A 17477-nucleotide genomic window follows, 5' to 3' on the forward strand; every position below is an offset into this window, starting at 1 on the left:
ATTCAATTCAATAATTGCTTTAATGGTATGACAGATGTTACAAATGTATTGCCAAAGCAGTTATAAAGTTAACATAAAAAGTAACATACATATATAATAATAAAAAATTAAAAAACAGTACACACAGTAATAGTAGTTGAAAAAAGAGGTGATATTTATACAGTCCCTGACAAAAGTCTTGTCGCTTTGAACAAATTGACTTGAAGTGTCACTGAAATATATTTCTAATCAAGATTTCTTTACAAGAAATGGCTCATTTTAATCCTAACAGTTTTTGTAATAATGTTTCAGTGCAAAACGTAACTGTCACAAAGTATTCTAATATTCCCAGCTTTGTAAAGCCCATTGAGTCCATTTTTGCAAAGACATAAGTGTTGTCGCCTTGTCATATGAGCTTCACCTGTGACTAATAATGGATCAATTAGGTCTCAGGTGTGTATAAAAAGAACCCCAGTACACTAGACCTTCATATCAACTGCAACTTGACCTCTACAAACATGCCTAAGATTCACCCTGAGACTAAAGTCTTGATTATCAAGAGGCTGAAAACCAGATCCACTGCTGATGTGGCAGACACCTTCGAAGTGTCTCAGCGTCAAGTACAGAGGATAAAAAAAGACTTAAAGAGACTGGAGATGTTTTTGACAAGCCCAGGTCAGGCAGACCACGCAAGACAACTGCTCGAGAGGACCGTTTGTTGGCTCGAAAATCCAAGCCCAGCCTATTTTCCACTGCCGCAGAGCTCCACGAGACCTGGTCACCTGAAATCCCTGTGTCAACCAGAACAGTTTGTCGGATTCTGTCTCGAAATGGCCTCCATGGCCGAATCAGTGCCCAGAAACCAGCAATAAACAAAAGACAATTGAAAAACCGTGTGGCATTTGCCAAGGCCCACTGCCTGCTGAATGGATGGACACTGGAAAAGTGGCAGAAGGTGGATTTTTCAGATGAATCTTCTATTGAATTACACCACAGTCGCCGCAAATATTGCAGGAGACCTACTGGAGCCCGCATGGATCCAAGATTCACCCAGAAAACAGTAAAGTTTGGTGGTGGAAAAATCATGGTTTGGGGTTACATCCAGTATGGGGGTGTGCGAGAGATCTGCAGGATGGAAGGCAACATCAATAGTCTAAAATACCAAGAAGTCTTAGCTACCTCTTATATTCCCAACCATAAAAAAGGTCAAATTCTGCAGCAGGATGGTGCTCCATCGCATACTTCTATCTCCACATCAAAGTGGCATATGCACCAAAAACAATGTTCAGAGCCCTTTAATAAATTACAAAAGCAAAAACTTAGTTTTAGTAAGGGATTTAAGACTGAAGCTGTATCAGAAAAGCTGTGAATTAGGCCGTAAGGTGAAGCACCTTTTCGTTTCATTCTGTTCCAGTACGTGGGGAACTACATTCTTTTCATTCCAAAAAAATTAACAATTGGTATACAATTAAACAAAGTTCTCCACATATAATCCTGCAATTATTTTTTTTCAAGTGTTTAAATCTGACAATAGTCCCATCCTCGCGTAATCGTTTTTTAATGGTGAGAGATGCGGCTTTGCGTCACGTGCTTTCCGCTAGACCAATAAGATGGCTTAACGTCTGAACAACATGTAAACATGGTCCAACATGGCAGCGCCCTTGTCTTCACTATCGAGTAGCGAAGAGGATAAAATTACGGTCAGACCTTCACCAAAAAGCAGTGAAATGGTTAATAAACAATGGTATATGCATCTCACGTCCATAAAGGAAGATGAAACGAAGGATTTTACTCGCAAACCGTGGGATACATTTAGAAACTGCATCAAACGGTGGCTTGGCCTGCAGGATGAGAGTCAGAAAATAGCAGAAACATACAAACAGTGTCTTAAACAGTGTCTGACTGTGTGCCCTAAGACGCTGGGTTTCACCTGCTACATGGGTATTATTTATATAAAAACCTTGGATGCCGCCCTGAATCTGTGGGCGATCATCACACAGACCACTCTGTGTCATTGGGAAATTATCTTTTGTCAACGTATTGACTATCAACCTGGGGGCTGTTCCAGAAAGCAGGTTATGTGACATACCCGGGTAAGTTTGAGAGTAAGTAGGTGGATAGCCTCAACTTTGGTTCCAAAATCGGAGGTAACTTCTGGGTATGTTAAGTAGCCATAGCAACTTACTCTCTGAAGATAACCTGCTCCGGAGCAGGTTATGTTCAGAGAGTAAGTTGCTATGTTTTAGAGTTTGTCTGTTTTAGAGAGTTTACTGAGCATTGCGTGCTCTTTTGATGAGAATATTTATGGATGTGGACACACAGATACAAGTTTTTTCGTTGTGAGAGGGTTAAGTGCATAGTTTTTTTCTTAACCAAATTCATAATGTTAATGTATTTAACAAACCTTTTTGAAATCAAATGTGACAAACCGCGGGTCTGCGCTTATCATAAAAAACAGTCAGTGCAGCTCTTTGTATTTGCGTCAGGGCATTTTAGGCAACTGTACAATGTGCCAGTATGACCACCTGTACAGTATGCCTGGCACTGAACTGTTTTTTACACTTTTGTACAGTTCCTTGGTCATACATTACTACGTATCATTACACAGATGATACAGAGCACGGGAATAGCGTAGTGGACAGTGCGTCGATAATGAACAACAGAGCGCACAACGGAGTGAGTTCGAATCTCACTTACAGATCTTGAGTTTTTTCTCTCCTTCTGCACCCTCACATTTTTCTGTATAATATTATAAGTGGCAGCTTTGTCTTTTGTAGGAAAATATATCTATAATTTAAGATGTAGGACGTCGTTCTTATATATATATACACATTCACGCACACACCTACATTTTTTAATATAATATTTTTTTCAGGGTTTCTAAATGCTATTGTGTGCATTAATTGCAGCCGATTTTAAAGCTCCATCAGTCACTAAAGGACACTGATAATATAAAATTTGTCCAAAGTATAAATGTGCAGGTACAACATAATTTTCTATCCTTAATCTTTTGGTGTTTCAACTATTAAACTCATTACTTCTTCCACTTACCAGCTCATCACACACCCCACCTCATCACTATGTTGAGGCTAAATGGCTGATTTTCAGGAAGTAATGATTCAAGTGTATAATACAAATATAGTAAAAAAAAAAAATAAAGCAAATGTTGCTTAACACAATGTTTATTTTTATTATATTTATATTATACAATAGAATCATTAGTGGGCACTACATTGTTACTTGCTGGAGGACAAAAGATACCCTTTTCTGTCTTATGACACGTACCTGCAGCCTGACCCAGAGGAAATCTCAGTGACCCAAGCAGACAAAACAGATAGAAGAGTGCTAAAAAATATAATTAGTCAAAAAACTATGTTTAATCAAATAGTTTGGTCTGTTCATTTCTTCATTTCCTGAAATAAAATGAATGATTTTGTACACTGCTTTATACACGCACCTTTAAACGTGTAACATATTTTTCATATACATTTCTCACCTTAAGTTGATGCTCATGTGACTTTATCTTTGAAGATGGACCTTATACAGCTACTTTAGAATTTAAATATGTAGATAAAAGATTTTGTGATCCAAGAGTAATATTCAAATATGGAAAAGTGCAGAAAATTCTTACACTGCTTGTTAGTTGAGGCAGAAGGAACTTCGTCTGCATGCAAAATAAAAAGAACCTAAAGCTATCTGACAACAATCACTTACAACAGTGACAGAGTGTGTGGTTTAAGTCAAAAACTCAACCACTGATGAGCCTTTATTATAGGACACAGCAGTTAGACAGGCCTCTTTCTATTAGCTGCATGTCAGAAAGAATATTCTAGAGTGTTAAATAAAGAGCTGCAGTAATTAAATATTACCTTTTATGATAATGTTTCTGTGTTTAATGACTTTGGACAGAGTTCTAGCTCCAGAAAGATTACAATTTCTATAAGCCTTATTAGTCAATACACATATTGTGGCCTTAAGAAATCAATGGAAGGAAAATTAAATGCATGAATGGTTACACAACATACTCAAAAAGGATGTTAAAGAGTATTTTAATTTATCATTACAATAAAATGGAGGATGGCATGTGTAATTTAATGAACTAATAAATTTTCTTCTTATTTATTTTTTATTTTCTTATCTATTTCTTATTCTATATTTCTTTCCTTCGTTGAAGCAGATGTGTAATCTCTGTGTTTAAAACCTCTAGCTTCGCCTCTGTAAAGTGCGCTGCCCTTTTTTTCTCACCGTGACTTTCTATGGTGACTCCTGAATTCGGCGATCTACTGAAAATGCCTTCAGGTGTGTGCCGTGCACGCGCATTAACCCGCGGTTATCTTCAGGAGGTTGATTAAACTAACTCTTGTCACCTGTTTTGGAACCAACATACTCGCGGTAAGCAGGTTTTGGGTAAATCAACCGAGAGTTTAGGTTTTAGCAGATGGTAAGTTAACCCAGCTTTCTGGAATACCCCCCTGTTCGGGTCCTGTACTTCCTGTTTGGTGCATAATTTTCAAGTAAACGAACAAGTACATCACTGTGGCAGGCAAACGCCAGAATCTTTCACAAGCAGAGATGCTGTCAGCAGGTAAAAACAAAGCACGCGCAAGCACACGTTTTAACTTTGAAGATATATCCTACCATATGCTGAGAACCATCCCAGATAGCAGGCAGTAATCGGCCCGAGCTCGGCTGCCCTCCGGCGCCTCCGGCTCCGACTCGGCATCGGCGAGTGTTATCCGGGCCGAGTGCGGGCCGCAGCTCGCTCGCGCACATGCGGTTGTGATGCGGCTGTAAAGCACTGGCCCGATTCCGGTCAACCATATCCGGCCCGAGTCTGTCTGTAGAGTCCGGGCCGCTTCTGGCAAGGACTCGGCTGATGGCAACTGATTAAGTTCTTATTTTATCTAGTAATCTGTTAGCTCCACGTTTAATGATAATTTGAGAAAATATTCATGGTACGATAGCAAAAAAAAAAAAAAAAAAAAAAAAAAGGATATTTAGTGTGGATGGTCGCAATGTTTAGACGCAAACAAAACAATATTATTTATAAATAGATTATACATGTCATCTAGAGAAAAACTATGTAAAATTTGCTTATTTTTGAGATAGCACGCTCCTGTGCTGACTGTTTTTTTTTTAAAGCAGAAGTTGGTTTCATAATAAACACATGCGTTACTAAATTCCTGATCCAAACTCCAATCCAGACGGTGGCGGTAATGCTCCAAAAAGCTGATTGTCAACCACCATGGCACGAAGATCACAAGAAGAAAAAGTTTGGTTTTTCAAAGACTCACGTGGATCCCGGTCAGAAAGGTAAGCTTTTTACTGCTTGTGTACTGTATAATTAGCGAATTTAGAGCTTAAAACATTTCCACGGTGTTTGGTTGTAACAGCGTTTAGTAATTTAAAACAGTTTGATACGAAATGTAACTTGCTTTAAGAAACACGGCTGGAGCTAATGTATGCTAACGCTAACAGTTACAAACACGTCTGAAAGTTCCTTTTCCTTTTACACAATGTTAGATTGTAACGTGTGTAGTAACTGAAAACTATTTTAATTATTTTAAAGAAACATGAAACGAATTTGTGTGTATGCTAACTTTGCGTTAAAGAAAGTTTCTGTAGACGAATCCATTAACTAACTTGGCAAAACGTGTTTTTTCCTGATTTAACATTATAAAGTACCGTGGATGTTGAAAAAAATCATTGTACAGGCGTATACTTATCCAACAGTATTAATTCTGTGATTATGTGTAAATAAAAACTAATCGTTTTGGATTAATAAAATATTATTGTTTATCTTGTTTATGCAGTTAGTCACGAAAAATGATCGAAACTCGACAGTTTACTATTCTCTTTAAATTATCCAAGAGAAATATATTACTATGCACTTTAATTCATATTTTTTAGCCTATGTGAATCAATTATATCTTTTGTTCAAGCTGTAATGGTCAGTTAATGTAAAACTGAACGTCTTAAAGCAGATTTTGATGTTTTTTTATGTTATTGACAGTGATAAATTCTGATTTAAATGAATGGGTAACAATATTTGTTGGTTAAGTCTTATTGTTCTTGTTTAACAAAGGGTAGTGAGATCATTTTGCAGCACATCACGACCAAAGAAGTCAATAGCACACTCTTTTGAACGTGAATAGGCATGTTATAGTTGTGTGCTAAAAGTCCATTATAAGCTGTACTGCTGATACATTTTCAACATAGATTGAGCTTTTCAGACATTACATTACTAATTGCTTAACAAACAGCTGAAATGGTTTATTGTTATTGGCTATCATCATCAAACATTTTTCACAATGGTAGGTTAATCTTCATGGGTACAGAATAATGCATGTGCTTGACAATCTTACAAATCTATGTCTCAGATTCATAAGGCTGTCACTCTGCATGAATCTCCGAATAAATCTTGTGCAACCTTCTGTGTACTGATTATTTACACTATAGGTATTATATGCATTAATTAACTTTGATAGTATTTCAGGATTTGAACTTTTCTTTACGGGAGGTTAACAACAATGTGATGTTTTATTATAGATGCATATGAGGAAGCTCGACTCAAACATCCACACGCAACTGTGATTTCTGACTGGTAGACAGATGAGGATGATGATCGCCTGTCATACATCTAAAGACAGAACAGGTTTGTTTGCAATTATTTTAAACACATACTGTCAACATTATGTCATTGATCTATTACAACCTGTGAGTTTTGCCCTGGCACTATACTAAAGTGATGTTTTGTTTTGTAAATGTATCTGATTAAGGGACAGTATAGACACATCTATACCATGATGAAGAAAAATTATTTGGAACAAAGAGGCTGGATAAAAGGCAGGTATGAAGATTTCAGAAATCAATGCAGCACCACAAGTACCATCACCATCAATGACTATGGCAGAAATCTTAAGACCACCATCAAGATGCACAGATACTGTACATTCCAGTACACCAGGCGTGTCCAAACTACTGCCCGCGAGGCTTTTTATAAATATCAATAGAATCTGGCCCGCTATACAAAAATGAACGTAATTCAATAAATAACCACCGGGTGTCGCTATTACATGCATTCAATTAAGCAGCAGTTCTTGTTATGATCTGTCTGTCTGTCTGTCTGTCTGTCTGTCTGTCTGTCTGTCTACACACAGTTGAAGTCTGAATTATTAGCCCCTCATTGATTTATTTCTTCTTTTTTAAATATTTCCCAAATGATGTTTAACAGAGCAAGAACATTTTTACAGTATGTCTGATAATATTTTTTTCTTTTGGAGAAAGACTTGTTTTATTTCGGCTAGAATAAAAAGCGGTTAAAATTTTTTTATGAACCATTTTAAGGTCAGAATTATTAGCCCCTTAAGTCTTCAGAACAAACCATTGTAATAAAATAACTTGCCTAATTACCTTAACTTGACTAGTTAACTTGATTAACCTAGTTAAGCCTTTAAATGTCACTTTAAGCTGTATAGAAATGTCTTAAAAATATCTAGTCAAATATTATTTACTGTCATCATGGCAAAGATAAAATAAATCAGTTATTAGAAATGAGTTACTAAAACTAATATGTTTAGAAATGTGTGGAAAAAAATGTTTAACTCTCCGTTAAATAGAAATTGGGGAAAAAAATAAACGGTGGCTAATAATTTAGGGGGGCTAACAATTCTGACTTCAACTGTATTTATATATATATATATATATATATATATATATATATATATATATATATATATATATATATATATATATATATATATATGTATATATATATATATATATATATATATACACACACACACTATCTGTGTGATGTATTTAAAATTTGGCCCGCAACAACGTTTGTTTTTTTGCATCTGGCCCTCGGCCCAAAAAGTTTGGACACTCCTGCAGTACACCTATGAACATTTACAGTCTTTGTTCTAGTGCAGTTTGAGATCAAGACAGAACTTATTGCATCTCGTGATGTCTTTGTAAGAATTGAAGACATCACTAAATTTGTTAAGGTTTAATGCAGCTAGAAAGTAAAGATCAACTAGAGAATATCAGCAGTGTCTAACCAACTGATGTATTTACAGAGGTTGTATGAGAATAAGCTACAGGTTGATTTATACTAATCTGTTATTTTTCTTTTTTAGCACGGCTGACTGAAGTTTTAAAATCATGCAACGTCATAAAGCAGCAGCTGGGCCTGATTCTCACAAAGCCAAAACAGACGTGATGAAATTCCAGATGTAAACACATTTGACCGTCCTTTGGCCAATTTGATTTGGAAAAGCTTGAAAATCAACTAAAGGAGCAGCCCGAACAAATGAAGAAACTGGTAAGTTCAAGCTCTTGCTAATTTCAAAGTGTTTTAAGTTTATTTTTTTTTTTATTGTTTTTTTTTTTTGCTTCGTAGGTAGCCTACTTTTTTCCTAATTTTTTCTTTTTTTATACATTAGTACTTCTTCACTACTAATTATCTGTTTATCTTTTAATCACAGATGGAATGAGGACAAATGTCCATACCACACCACTGATAAAGAAGTGGAAAAATGCATTACAAGGTAGCTACAACTTGCCCCTGACAGGGGTGGAGGAAGAAAGAAGAGAAAGCTAATGTGTCAAATGTCTAAATCACTATTTTGTTTTATTTTTTAAACAACATTTTAAGTGTATTAAGATGTTCCCTGATACTTGAACAATTTGTTTCTTTCATTTGCATTTTTATATATATATATATATATGTATATGTGTATATATATATATATATATATATATATATGTGTGTGTGTGTGTATATATGTATATATGTATGGTATGTATGTATGTATGTATGTATGTATGTATGTATGTATGTATGTATGTATGTGCGCCAAATTATGAAGAAACATCTTGATACATTTTTAATAAACGTAATACAAATAAAATTATAAATATAAAATTGCACAAGACGTGTATATATATGAAATGTATAATCATCTCACTCATGTCTTGCTGTTTGTGCAATTGATTTTGTTCAAGTTTATTTAAAAATAAGTTTGACTTTATACTTCTGCAATTATATATATATATATATATATATATATATATATATATATATATATTTTTTTTTTTTTTTTTTATTTGTTTGTTTATTATTATTTTAATGTTTTATTAAAAAATGTTTCAAGATGTTTCTTCAGAATTCTGCAGTACTTTTCACAAGTTTGACTTGGATATTTTACGGATTGTCATTGGTATTTTTAAGATGTTTCTTGCTATATCTTAAATTGGTTTCTATATTTAGGTTTATATAAAATTTAGCTGTTTTTTACAAATTTTTAATTCAAGTCTATTGGGAAAACAGGGTTGTTTTAAAAACATCTGTGTTTGTGTGTAATTTTTAGATTTTTTGTTTAAATCTTTCTGTGTGTCTTTATTGTGTTGTTTTATTGTTGTTTTTATATTGATATTCTTGTGCACTACAAATTATTTATAAAATTTTAGTACTATTTTTTTCTTGCAATCAATAAACGTTTAACATTTATTAATTTTGTCATTTGTCTGATTATTTTCGTTACAGAATATGTATGCAGTTTGCACTTTATTCAAAGGTTAAACGCAGTGCTTACACTTTGTGTTTACATTATAGCCTGTGTTTGCTGTTATATAAATAAACTAATACCATATATCAAGTACCAATGTAATACCAAAAGGTTTTATAAGGTGTATAAATACGGAGTCGCGCCAGCTCCGGGCCGCAGCGCACATTACCCTCGCGCCGATTCCGGCGCGGATGCGCAGCGTCGGCTCGCTTACGGCCGCCGCATCTGGCCCGCTTGATTCGGGCCGGAATCGGGCAGTGAGTCCACAGTCATCCGGCCCGAGTCCGGCAGCCGAAGTTGGGCCGAGGGGTAAGTCTCCGGCAGGCGACAATCTAGCCGGAACTGGCCCGAGTGTATTTTGCTATCTGGGATAACTAACTTTCAAATATATCCCTATTTACATTACATATATAGACTATTGCAGCATGGTCATGCCATTGGCCCTTGAACAATTCCTGATTGTTATCATACTATATCATAACTGCAACAAGTGGCAATTCAATCATATTTTCAGGTTAAAACAGCTTTCATAATGTTATATAGAGGTCAGGTTGTAATTATATTAACAGTCAATGACTATAAAAGTACAGCATTGTTCACATTCAATTACATAGTGCTAATATTGTTTTGAAGTCATTCTTGCAAGATATTTCAGACTCCATATTTAACTTAGTGTGGTAAACAGTTTATGAGCCATTAAATGAACAAACGTGTGAATATCAAACCTACTTTACCTCAATTAATGTTATTCATCAATATGTGGACCTTTTTGGATTCTCGGAAGTTTTGGAAATTAAAAATGTAAAACAGAAAATACATTACGACCATTTTTATTGTTTACATTCCTTAAAATGGTCTTTATTACGATGTTTATTGGACACTCAGATTGTTTTTGCATACATGTACTGCCTGAGCAGTCAAAACTTGTGTTTATTTTCTTAATACATATTTATTTACAATTTCTGTTTTTTCAGGTCAGTTGCTTAAAGAAGCTGAGATAAAGGAAGACCCTAGCATTCTTGTGCATATTAAAGACAAAGACAGTGAATCAGGTTCTTGACAAAGTCTACTGGAACAGTTACACAGGCGTCAGAAGAACAGTGAGTTTTTTTTTTTTTCATTTTAACACAACTGAATATTTAATTAAAACAAATGCTAATTTTAAAAGCTAAACGTTAATCTACGTGGACCACTTGTTACAATAATTCAGCATAATAGAATATCTAGTCATTTGTGAGGGTAAAAGAATGTCGAAATAATTTGTCAAAGTATTTTCCTTCTGAAGAATAAAAACAAACTCAATTTGCTTGGTCAGTTGCTTTTAGTTTGTACATGTACACAATACATGCATTCCAAATATGGAAGCCGGTGTAATAGTTACAGAACATAAATAATATTCATGTTTTTATTAGAAATGAGCCAACCTACGATGTAGGCTACAAGATCTTCTCTGAGAGGGTCATCCACCATCGAATAATTGTAAACCAAGGGGTGTCGACAATGAAGAAGAATAATGCCAAGAAGAATATGGTAAAGAGCCATGAAGATCTTGACGCTTTAACTACTGGTAATTTAAGTTTCTTTTGCAGCTTTGGAATGAACATTTATGCAACCTTTTTTTCTCACACAATGAGTAATCATCATGTAATAAATAATAATATTCCTCTTTTTTATCATAATAAGCTGACAATGTTTTTTTTATATTTTGTATATGTGATCATCATTTCTTGTATTTTTATTATTTCAGGCAGGATAAATTAAAGTGGAGGCTGTCCCATGATTTCCCCCAGCTGGTGTTTCACTCTTCTAACCAGCGCAACATCAATGAATTGGTTTTTCTTGAGACCCTTTCTGCAGATTGGTTGAACCAATACCTCATCTGGTAGAAAGAATACCTCATCCATCAGGTACACAAACAACTGAGTCAACAGACGTAACTAGCCAAAGTATTGGTGAAAGCACAGCAAGTAGAATAGCTGGTACTGCAGAGAACACAAGGGCACTTCATAGTGTGGCATTGATACTAAAGAGAATTGTAGATGACTCTCCTTGTATGACATGTCCATGCTCACCCACGTCTGATGATTGAAATATTAGGGCAGCAAAATCTGTTGTGCCGTTTGATCTGTTTAACCTAATTTCATGGATTATTGGTGCAACTGAAGAACCAACACTAGCCCGTTGTGTTGATATTCCAGATGATTTATACCTGAAAGTGATCTCCATTTGCCACGACCATCGTTTATCTTGCATCTAAGAACCCGGAGGCAGACACCTAAATCATTGTTTCTGGGTGTAACTGTTTGATAAGAAAAGATCATATAGTGCTAGTCTTTAATCAAGCTATATATGCCAAAGCTTGTAATGACTGAATTAGGTGAGTTTCCTGGGCATTCTGGGGAAAAGGTTTGGAGATGCAGCACTGCAAGATATACTCATTTATTCAGAAGTTGTTGCTCTAGGATCTATCAATGGAGTGATGAGTGGTCATCGCTATAACCACAGCATGAGGACACACAAACATCTGTATGAGAGTCTGCAGCTCATCAGATTTTTCAGTTTCTTTGCCACCAGAAGACTGAAATGAGTGTTTGACTGTCATAAGTGAGATCACATGTGCATTCCCGAACAGGATAATGGATATTTTGTATGAAAATGAAAAAATTGTCAAAATGTGTTTAAAATGTAGCTTTTGTTATGGTTTTCGGTTTTTCTCTTAATGAATCAAACTCAGTCTGGAGGTTATAAATATCAGAAGAGTATACTTTATTGTCGACAACAAAGGAGATTTTTCAGGAGACCCCCAGTAGCATCTCTGCCTGAAAATTCTGTCTCACTGATGTTCTGGCCTGCTTATATACCCTTTTGCAGCTGTTTTTCACATTGTTCTACATTTGTCACACAAGATCCCACCTAGTTTTAACCCCTGACCCAAATATGGTAACCATATATCTTATCCATCAATACTTGATTATTTCCACATGTGATGCTCTATTCTCATCCATTTCTTGTGACACCTTAGTTGTTTACTCAGGCCATCTCCCCTTTCTAACTTTACATAGTACCTTAATTCTTCTAATGGTATTTAAGTCTACAAGCAGATTATACACGTACAATTTGAATATATAGATTAACTTTACACTTTAAAGAGTATAAAATCCACTTCACTTTCAGGTTCTGATGATAGTGATGAGGAGAGTAGTGATGAGTAAAAATGATCTGTGTCACATGTTAGTTCAGTTTGAGCTGTAATAAAGTTTCTGTAAAATTTGTACATTTTTGGCGGTATTGAAAAATTTGTGCAGCAGACCAGCATTTCATGTCATTTCAGCCAACTTGGACCAAAATTGATCTTATTGTTAACTTTGTGATACCTTAGTGCTTACTGAACATTTTTGAAAAATAAAACATAACAAACATGTTTAAGTTCAAATATCTTCTTCAGTTTTATTAAGAGCCAATATGTGAAATTGAGGTGGGTTGTAAAAAATGCTTAATTTCATGGTCTTCAATTAAAATTGAGTAGATTAATGCACCAGTACCTGTCTCATATATGTAGCTACATGTACAAAAGTCAATTTGACACATATTGTGTGTTGCCAAAATGCATATTAATAAAGTCACAGGCCAAACTAGCAACATAAGATTTTAGTTTTTTGTAAATTCCTAATTATTCGCATTTATGCATCTTGACAAAAAACTGCAGTATTTTTTGTGGAGAACTTTTAACATAACATCAGGATGCTGTCTATCCAGAAATGCATAAAAAAGTAGTGCCCAGATGTGGAAACCAAAACCACTTTTTCTAGGTTCACCTTATGGCCTATAATGCGAGATCCCACTGGATTTTATCATGGATATTTTTCATTTATGAGACTTTCAGGCAATATAATAATAATAATAATAATAAAAATAAATGAATAAACATAAGGCGGAGTAATTCTAGGATTTTTATTTTAGAGGGGATCAAATCTAATAAGGGTATAATAATAATAATAATAATAATAATAATATATTAGGTGGCATGGTGGCTTAGTGGTTATCACTGTCACCTCACAGAAGGTCGCTGGTTCAAGTAGTGGCTGGGCCAGATGGCATTTCTGTGTGGAGTTTTCCCATGTTCCTGTGGGTTTCCTCTGGGTGCTTTGGTTTAACCCCAGAGTCCAAACACATGCACTATAGGTGAATTGGTTAACCAAAATTGTCCGTAGTGTAAAGGTGTGTGTTAATGAAAGTGTATGGGTGTTTTCCAGTACTGGGTTGCGGCTGGAAGGGCACTTGCTGCATAAAACATGCTGGAACAGTTGGCAGTTCATTCTGCTGTGGAGACTCCTGATAAATAAGGGAATAAGCTAAAGGAAAATTCTATTAAATTCAATTCATCTTTATTTCCATAGCACTTTTACAATGTAGATTGTGTTACAATTAATGAATGAATAATAAATGAATAAACATAAGAGGAGATTCTACTAATATTTAGCGGGGCTCAACCCAAAAAAGGGTAATAATAATAACAATATTAATAATAACAAAAACAACAACAATAATAATAATAATATTAAAATCATCATAGATGAAATAAAAAATAACTAATAGGTTAGGTTGTAAATAAATTAATTGCATTATGGTAACATTGAGTATAGATTACTGAATAAGCAAATACAAGACCTGTTTACTGTGCTATCTACTGTAAATTTGACTATTTGCATTTCTATGCTCAACATTTTTGTTTCCACTTATAAGAAAAAGGAGAAAAAAGTGTCCACTTCTCTAATTCAAATTAAAATAAATAAAATCTTTTACTTTAAGGCTTTAAAATATTTCACAACTGGGTCATTAAAAACAATATTTAATACAAAGCTTGTGATGTTTCATGTCTGTTGTCGAATAATTTCTCAACATGACAGAACGCTACTGCCACACTGTAGATTTGAATTCAGAGATATATTATCATTTAAAACATGGTAGTTTCATAAAGTATGTGTTCATAGTTTAGCAACATGTGTTCATCATGTTTTTAGAAACAGTAAAATCACCAACACAACTCCAGACACAAAACTCAACACTTTTCAACAGACAACTGAGCAGACAAACACAACAAACAGAAATAAACAGTTTTTTTCCAACAGTTTTATTTTTTCTTCAGCAATTCAAATCTGTAAATAATAAAAGAGCACCCTTTTTTTCTCATTCACCAAAGGTTCCTCAGCTCTGCTCTGGAGATCGTCTTTTGTGTCAGTTTTCTTTACTCTCCTCCTCCTCCTCCTCTTCTTCTTCTTCATCTGCTCCTCCATTTTCGTACTCTCCTTTATCTCATCACTGTCACTTTTCTTTTTCCTCCTCCTCCTTCTCTTCTTCTTCTTCACTTCCTCCTCCTCCTTCTCAGCTTCCTTTGTCACACCAGAGTCCATTTTGTTTTCCCCCTCTGCCTCCTTCATCTCCACCTCCTCCTTTATATCTTGTGTACCAATTTTCCTTGGCCTTCTTCTCCTCCTCCTCTTCTTCTTCACTTCCTCCTCCTCCTTCTCAGCTTCCTTTCTCACCTCATTGTCCGTTTTCTCTTCCTCCTCTGCCTCTTTTATCCTCTCCTCCTCCGTCACTTTCATCTCCACCTCCTCCTTTATAGTGTCCTCTTGTGTACAACTTATCCTTGGCCTCCTCCTTCTCCTCCTCTTTTTCTTCACCTCCTCTTCCTTCTTTTCACCCTCATTTATTTCATCAACGTCCTTTTTGTTTTCCTCCTCCACCTTCACGTTCTCTTCCTCCACCTTTATGTTCTTGTCCTCCTCCACCTTCAAGTTTTCTTCTTCCTCCACCACCTCCATCTCATTTTCCTCCTCCACCATCACGTTCTCTTCCTCCACCACCTCCATCTCATTTTCCTCCTCCACCATCACGTTCTCTTCCTCCACCACCTCCATCTCATTTTCGTCCTCCACCATCAAGTTCTCTTCCTCCACCACCTCCATCTCATTTTCCTCCTCCACCATCACGTTCTCTTTCTCCACCACCATCATCTCCTTTTCCACCTCCACCTTCATCTTCTCTTTCCTTTTCTCCATAATGTCATTTTTCATGGTCACCTCTTCCTCCATCCTCCTCCTCCTCATTAATTCCTCAACAGTGATGTCATTTTCACAATCTGTTAAAGGAGAAACACATTGAACAAAGAGACCTTAAACTCCAGGTAAAATGAAGCTGAAGTTTATTTATATCATTATATCCACGCAGTAATAATCATTTACCTTCTGAGGATCTCAGACACCACATCTTGCACAATGACTGGAAAAAACGTGCAAGTCTGTTCTTTTTGTTCTTTTTGTTTTTCTTCATGTTCACCTCATCTGTTAAAAGAGAAATGATTGCACAGTCATTTCAGAAGAAATTAAAAATATATATTTGTTATTCATCTCTTCTGTAAAGTTTTGCAATAGACCATTTTGAGAAATGTAAACAATAACAATGGTCCTAATCTATTTCCTGATTTATATTTTTAATTTCTCTAACTTCCGGGAATCAAAAATGTCCACATATTAATTAATAATGTTAAAATTAACGTGAAGATATGATTGAATTGCCTGTTGTTACAGATATGAATTAGTATGATAACAAACAGGAAATGTTCATCGGCCAATGACATGACCACATTGAAATGGCCTACTTTAACCATGTATTTTTGCATGGCATTGTATGATTATTTCAGGCCCGTAACCAGGAGGGGCCTGAAATAATAAAGCATTTTTATTTTCACTATTCATTTTCACTATTTATGATGTATGGTCCAGAATTTACCCTATACATAAGCTCAGTTGTCCTATTTTGACTGCTGTGCCATCATAAATAGTGAATATAAATAGTGAAAATAGAAAGGTTTTAAGACTGATGTGACTTCAGCTAGCAACTTTCCCCAATGCTAACAAATATTTTTCATGAGTCCAACATACAGTTGTGCAGAAAAAAAAACAATCTGAAGTAAGTGAAGTCATCTTTTGCTACTGTATTGTTTTTAAGCGAACATTTCACAAATAACTTTGATTTTAAATCTTGGACCTTACTCTTCAAACAAAAAAGGACCAACAAAAAGGTTTGAAACATCAAAAGTGGACCATATTATATTTAATTTGAATACAAATTTGGCTATTGTTGTTGTGCATGAATTTTTACATTTATTTTTTACAAGAGAGGCTAAAATGTAATTAATTGTTAAGCTTTACATTATTTCATTGTAATAACCAATTAAGGCAACTGAAACCATTTGAGTAAAAAACAAATTTATATGAGTACTGTGAACTTATTCCATTGAAGTTGAAGTGTTGAGGTATTTAATTGACTCATTATCTTCAACACTGAGATCAAAACTCTTCAAATGAGTAGAATTAACTTTCAGTAGATTTTGAACATTCGTACCACAATAACTTACCATTGGTGCCACTTGAGGATCTTGATTTGGGGAAAGAGAACTTCTCCATCTTGACCCTTGCTCCGTCTTCGACGCTCGGTTTGAGCTGGTATTGGTCAACCATTGATACGGGATTTTCGGCTTTCGCCATCAACCACTGAGATCTAATGACAGGGTATTTTATCGACAGTATTGTAGTTGAATCAAATCGTCGTTTAGCTGAGAATATTTGCAACAAACTACACCTCCTTAACACCACTTCAACAAACCAACAAAAAAATGTTCAGTTTGCAAGTCTAATGTTCCATTTGGAACTACGTTTAGAACACATCCTCCGCGTCATCGGTCACCTCACGGCATGTTTACTTTTAAAGACAAATGTATGAAGATGAATGCTAATGACATAAAGCATATACGTTTCAAATTAATAATCCATTTAAAACAGCTTTTGTCCTTTAGATTATTTATACAGCTAGGATATAAGCTGTTTTAAATGGATAATTTATTTAAGATATAATAATTTATTT

At 35.1% G+C, this 17477-nt stretch overlaps 1 protein-coding gene and 2 long non-coding RNA genes across 7 annotated transcripts; 2 read left to right on the forward strand and 1 right to left on the reverse strand.

Annotated features, from left to right (window-relative positions):
* Positions 1 to 1946: 1946 nt before the first annotated feature.
* On the forward strand, positions 1947 to 12984 carry LOC141375605 (uncharacterized). Of its 2 annotated transcripts, none has more exons than XR_012384195.1 (4): positions 1947 to 2072; positions 10526 to 10651; positions 10964 to 11118; positions 11299 to 12984. It is a non-coding gene; the product is annotated as an uncharacterized lncRNA (long non-coding RNA). The 2 variants fall into 2 exon arrangements; XR_012384194.1 differs by lacking the exon at positions 1947 to 2072 and adding an exon at positions 4437 to 4564.
* On the forward strand, positions 5239 to 8606 carry LOC141375607 (uncharacterized). Its single transcript, XR_012384198.1, has 5 exons — positions 5239 to 5292; positions 6529 to 6634; positions 6759 to 6829; positions 8121 to 8305; positions 8469 to 8606. It is a non-coding gene; the product is annotated as an uncharacterized lncRNA (long non-coding RNA).
* A 1712-nt stretch (positions 12985 to 14696) lies between the features above and the next one.
* On the reverse strand, positions 14697 to 17326 carry LOC103911487 (uncharacterized). 4 transcript variants are annotated; one of them, XM_073910174.1, is made up of 4 exons: positions 16972 to 17326; positions 15797 to 15895; positions 15560 to 15693; positions 14697 to 15319 (listed from the first exon to the last, which is right to left on the reverse strand). In XM_073910174.1, the coding sequence occupies exons 1-4, from the start codon at positions 17099 to 17101 to the stop codon at positions 14702 to 14704; spliced, it is 981 nt and encodes a 326-aa protein (XP_073766275.1). In that variant the 5' UTR covers positions 17102 to 17326; the 3' UTR covers positions 14697 to 14701. The 4 variants fall into 4 exon arrangements, with proteins under 4 accessions (XP_073766275.1, XP_073766274.1, XP_073766273.1 ...); XM_073910173.1 differs by having other exon boundaries at positions 15512 to 15693; XM_073910172.1 differs by having other exon boundaries at positions 14697 to 15370; positions 15419 to 15693.
* Between the last annotated feature and the right edge of the window lie 151 nt (positions 17327 to 17477).

Source organism: Danio rerio, chromosome 8, assembly GCF_049306965.1.
Source record: "Danio rerio strain Tuebingen ecotype United States chromosome 8, GRCz12tu, whole genome shotgun sequence".
NCBI lineage: Eukaryota > Metazoa > Chordata > Actinopteri > Cypriniformes > Danionidae > Danio > Danio rerio.

Bases quoted from the DNA above. Each gene is read 5' to 3' on its own strand.
- LOC103911487 (XM_073910171.1), bottom strand. From the start codon at position 17,101: ATGGCGAAAGCCGAAAATCCCGTATCAATGGTTGACCAATACCAGCTC. The intron at 15,896-16,971 runs GTAAGTTATTGT...CTCTTTTAACAG, and splicing joins ATCCTCAAGTGGCACCAATG to ATGAGGTGAACATGAAGAAA. The intron at 15,694-15,796 runs GTAAATGATTAT...CTCCTTTAACAG, and splicing joins GTGTCTGAGATCCTCAGAAG to ATTGTGAAAATGACATCACT.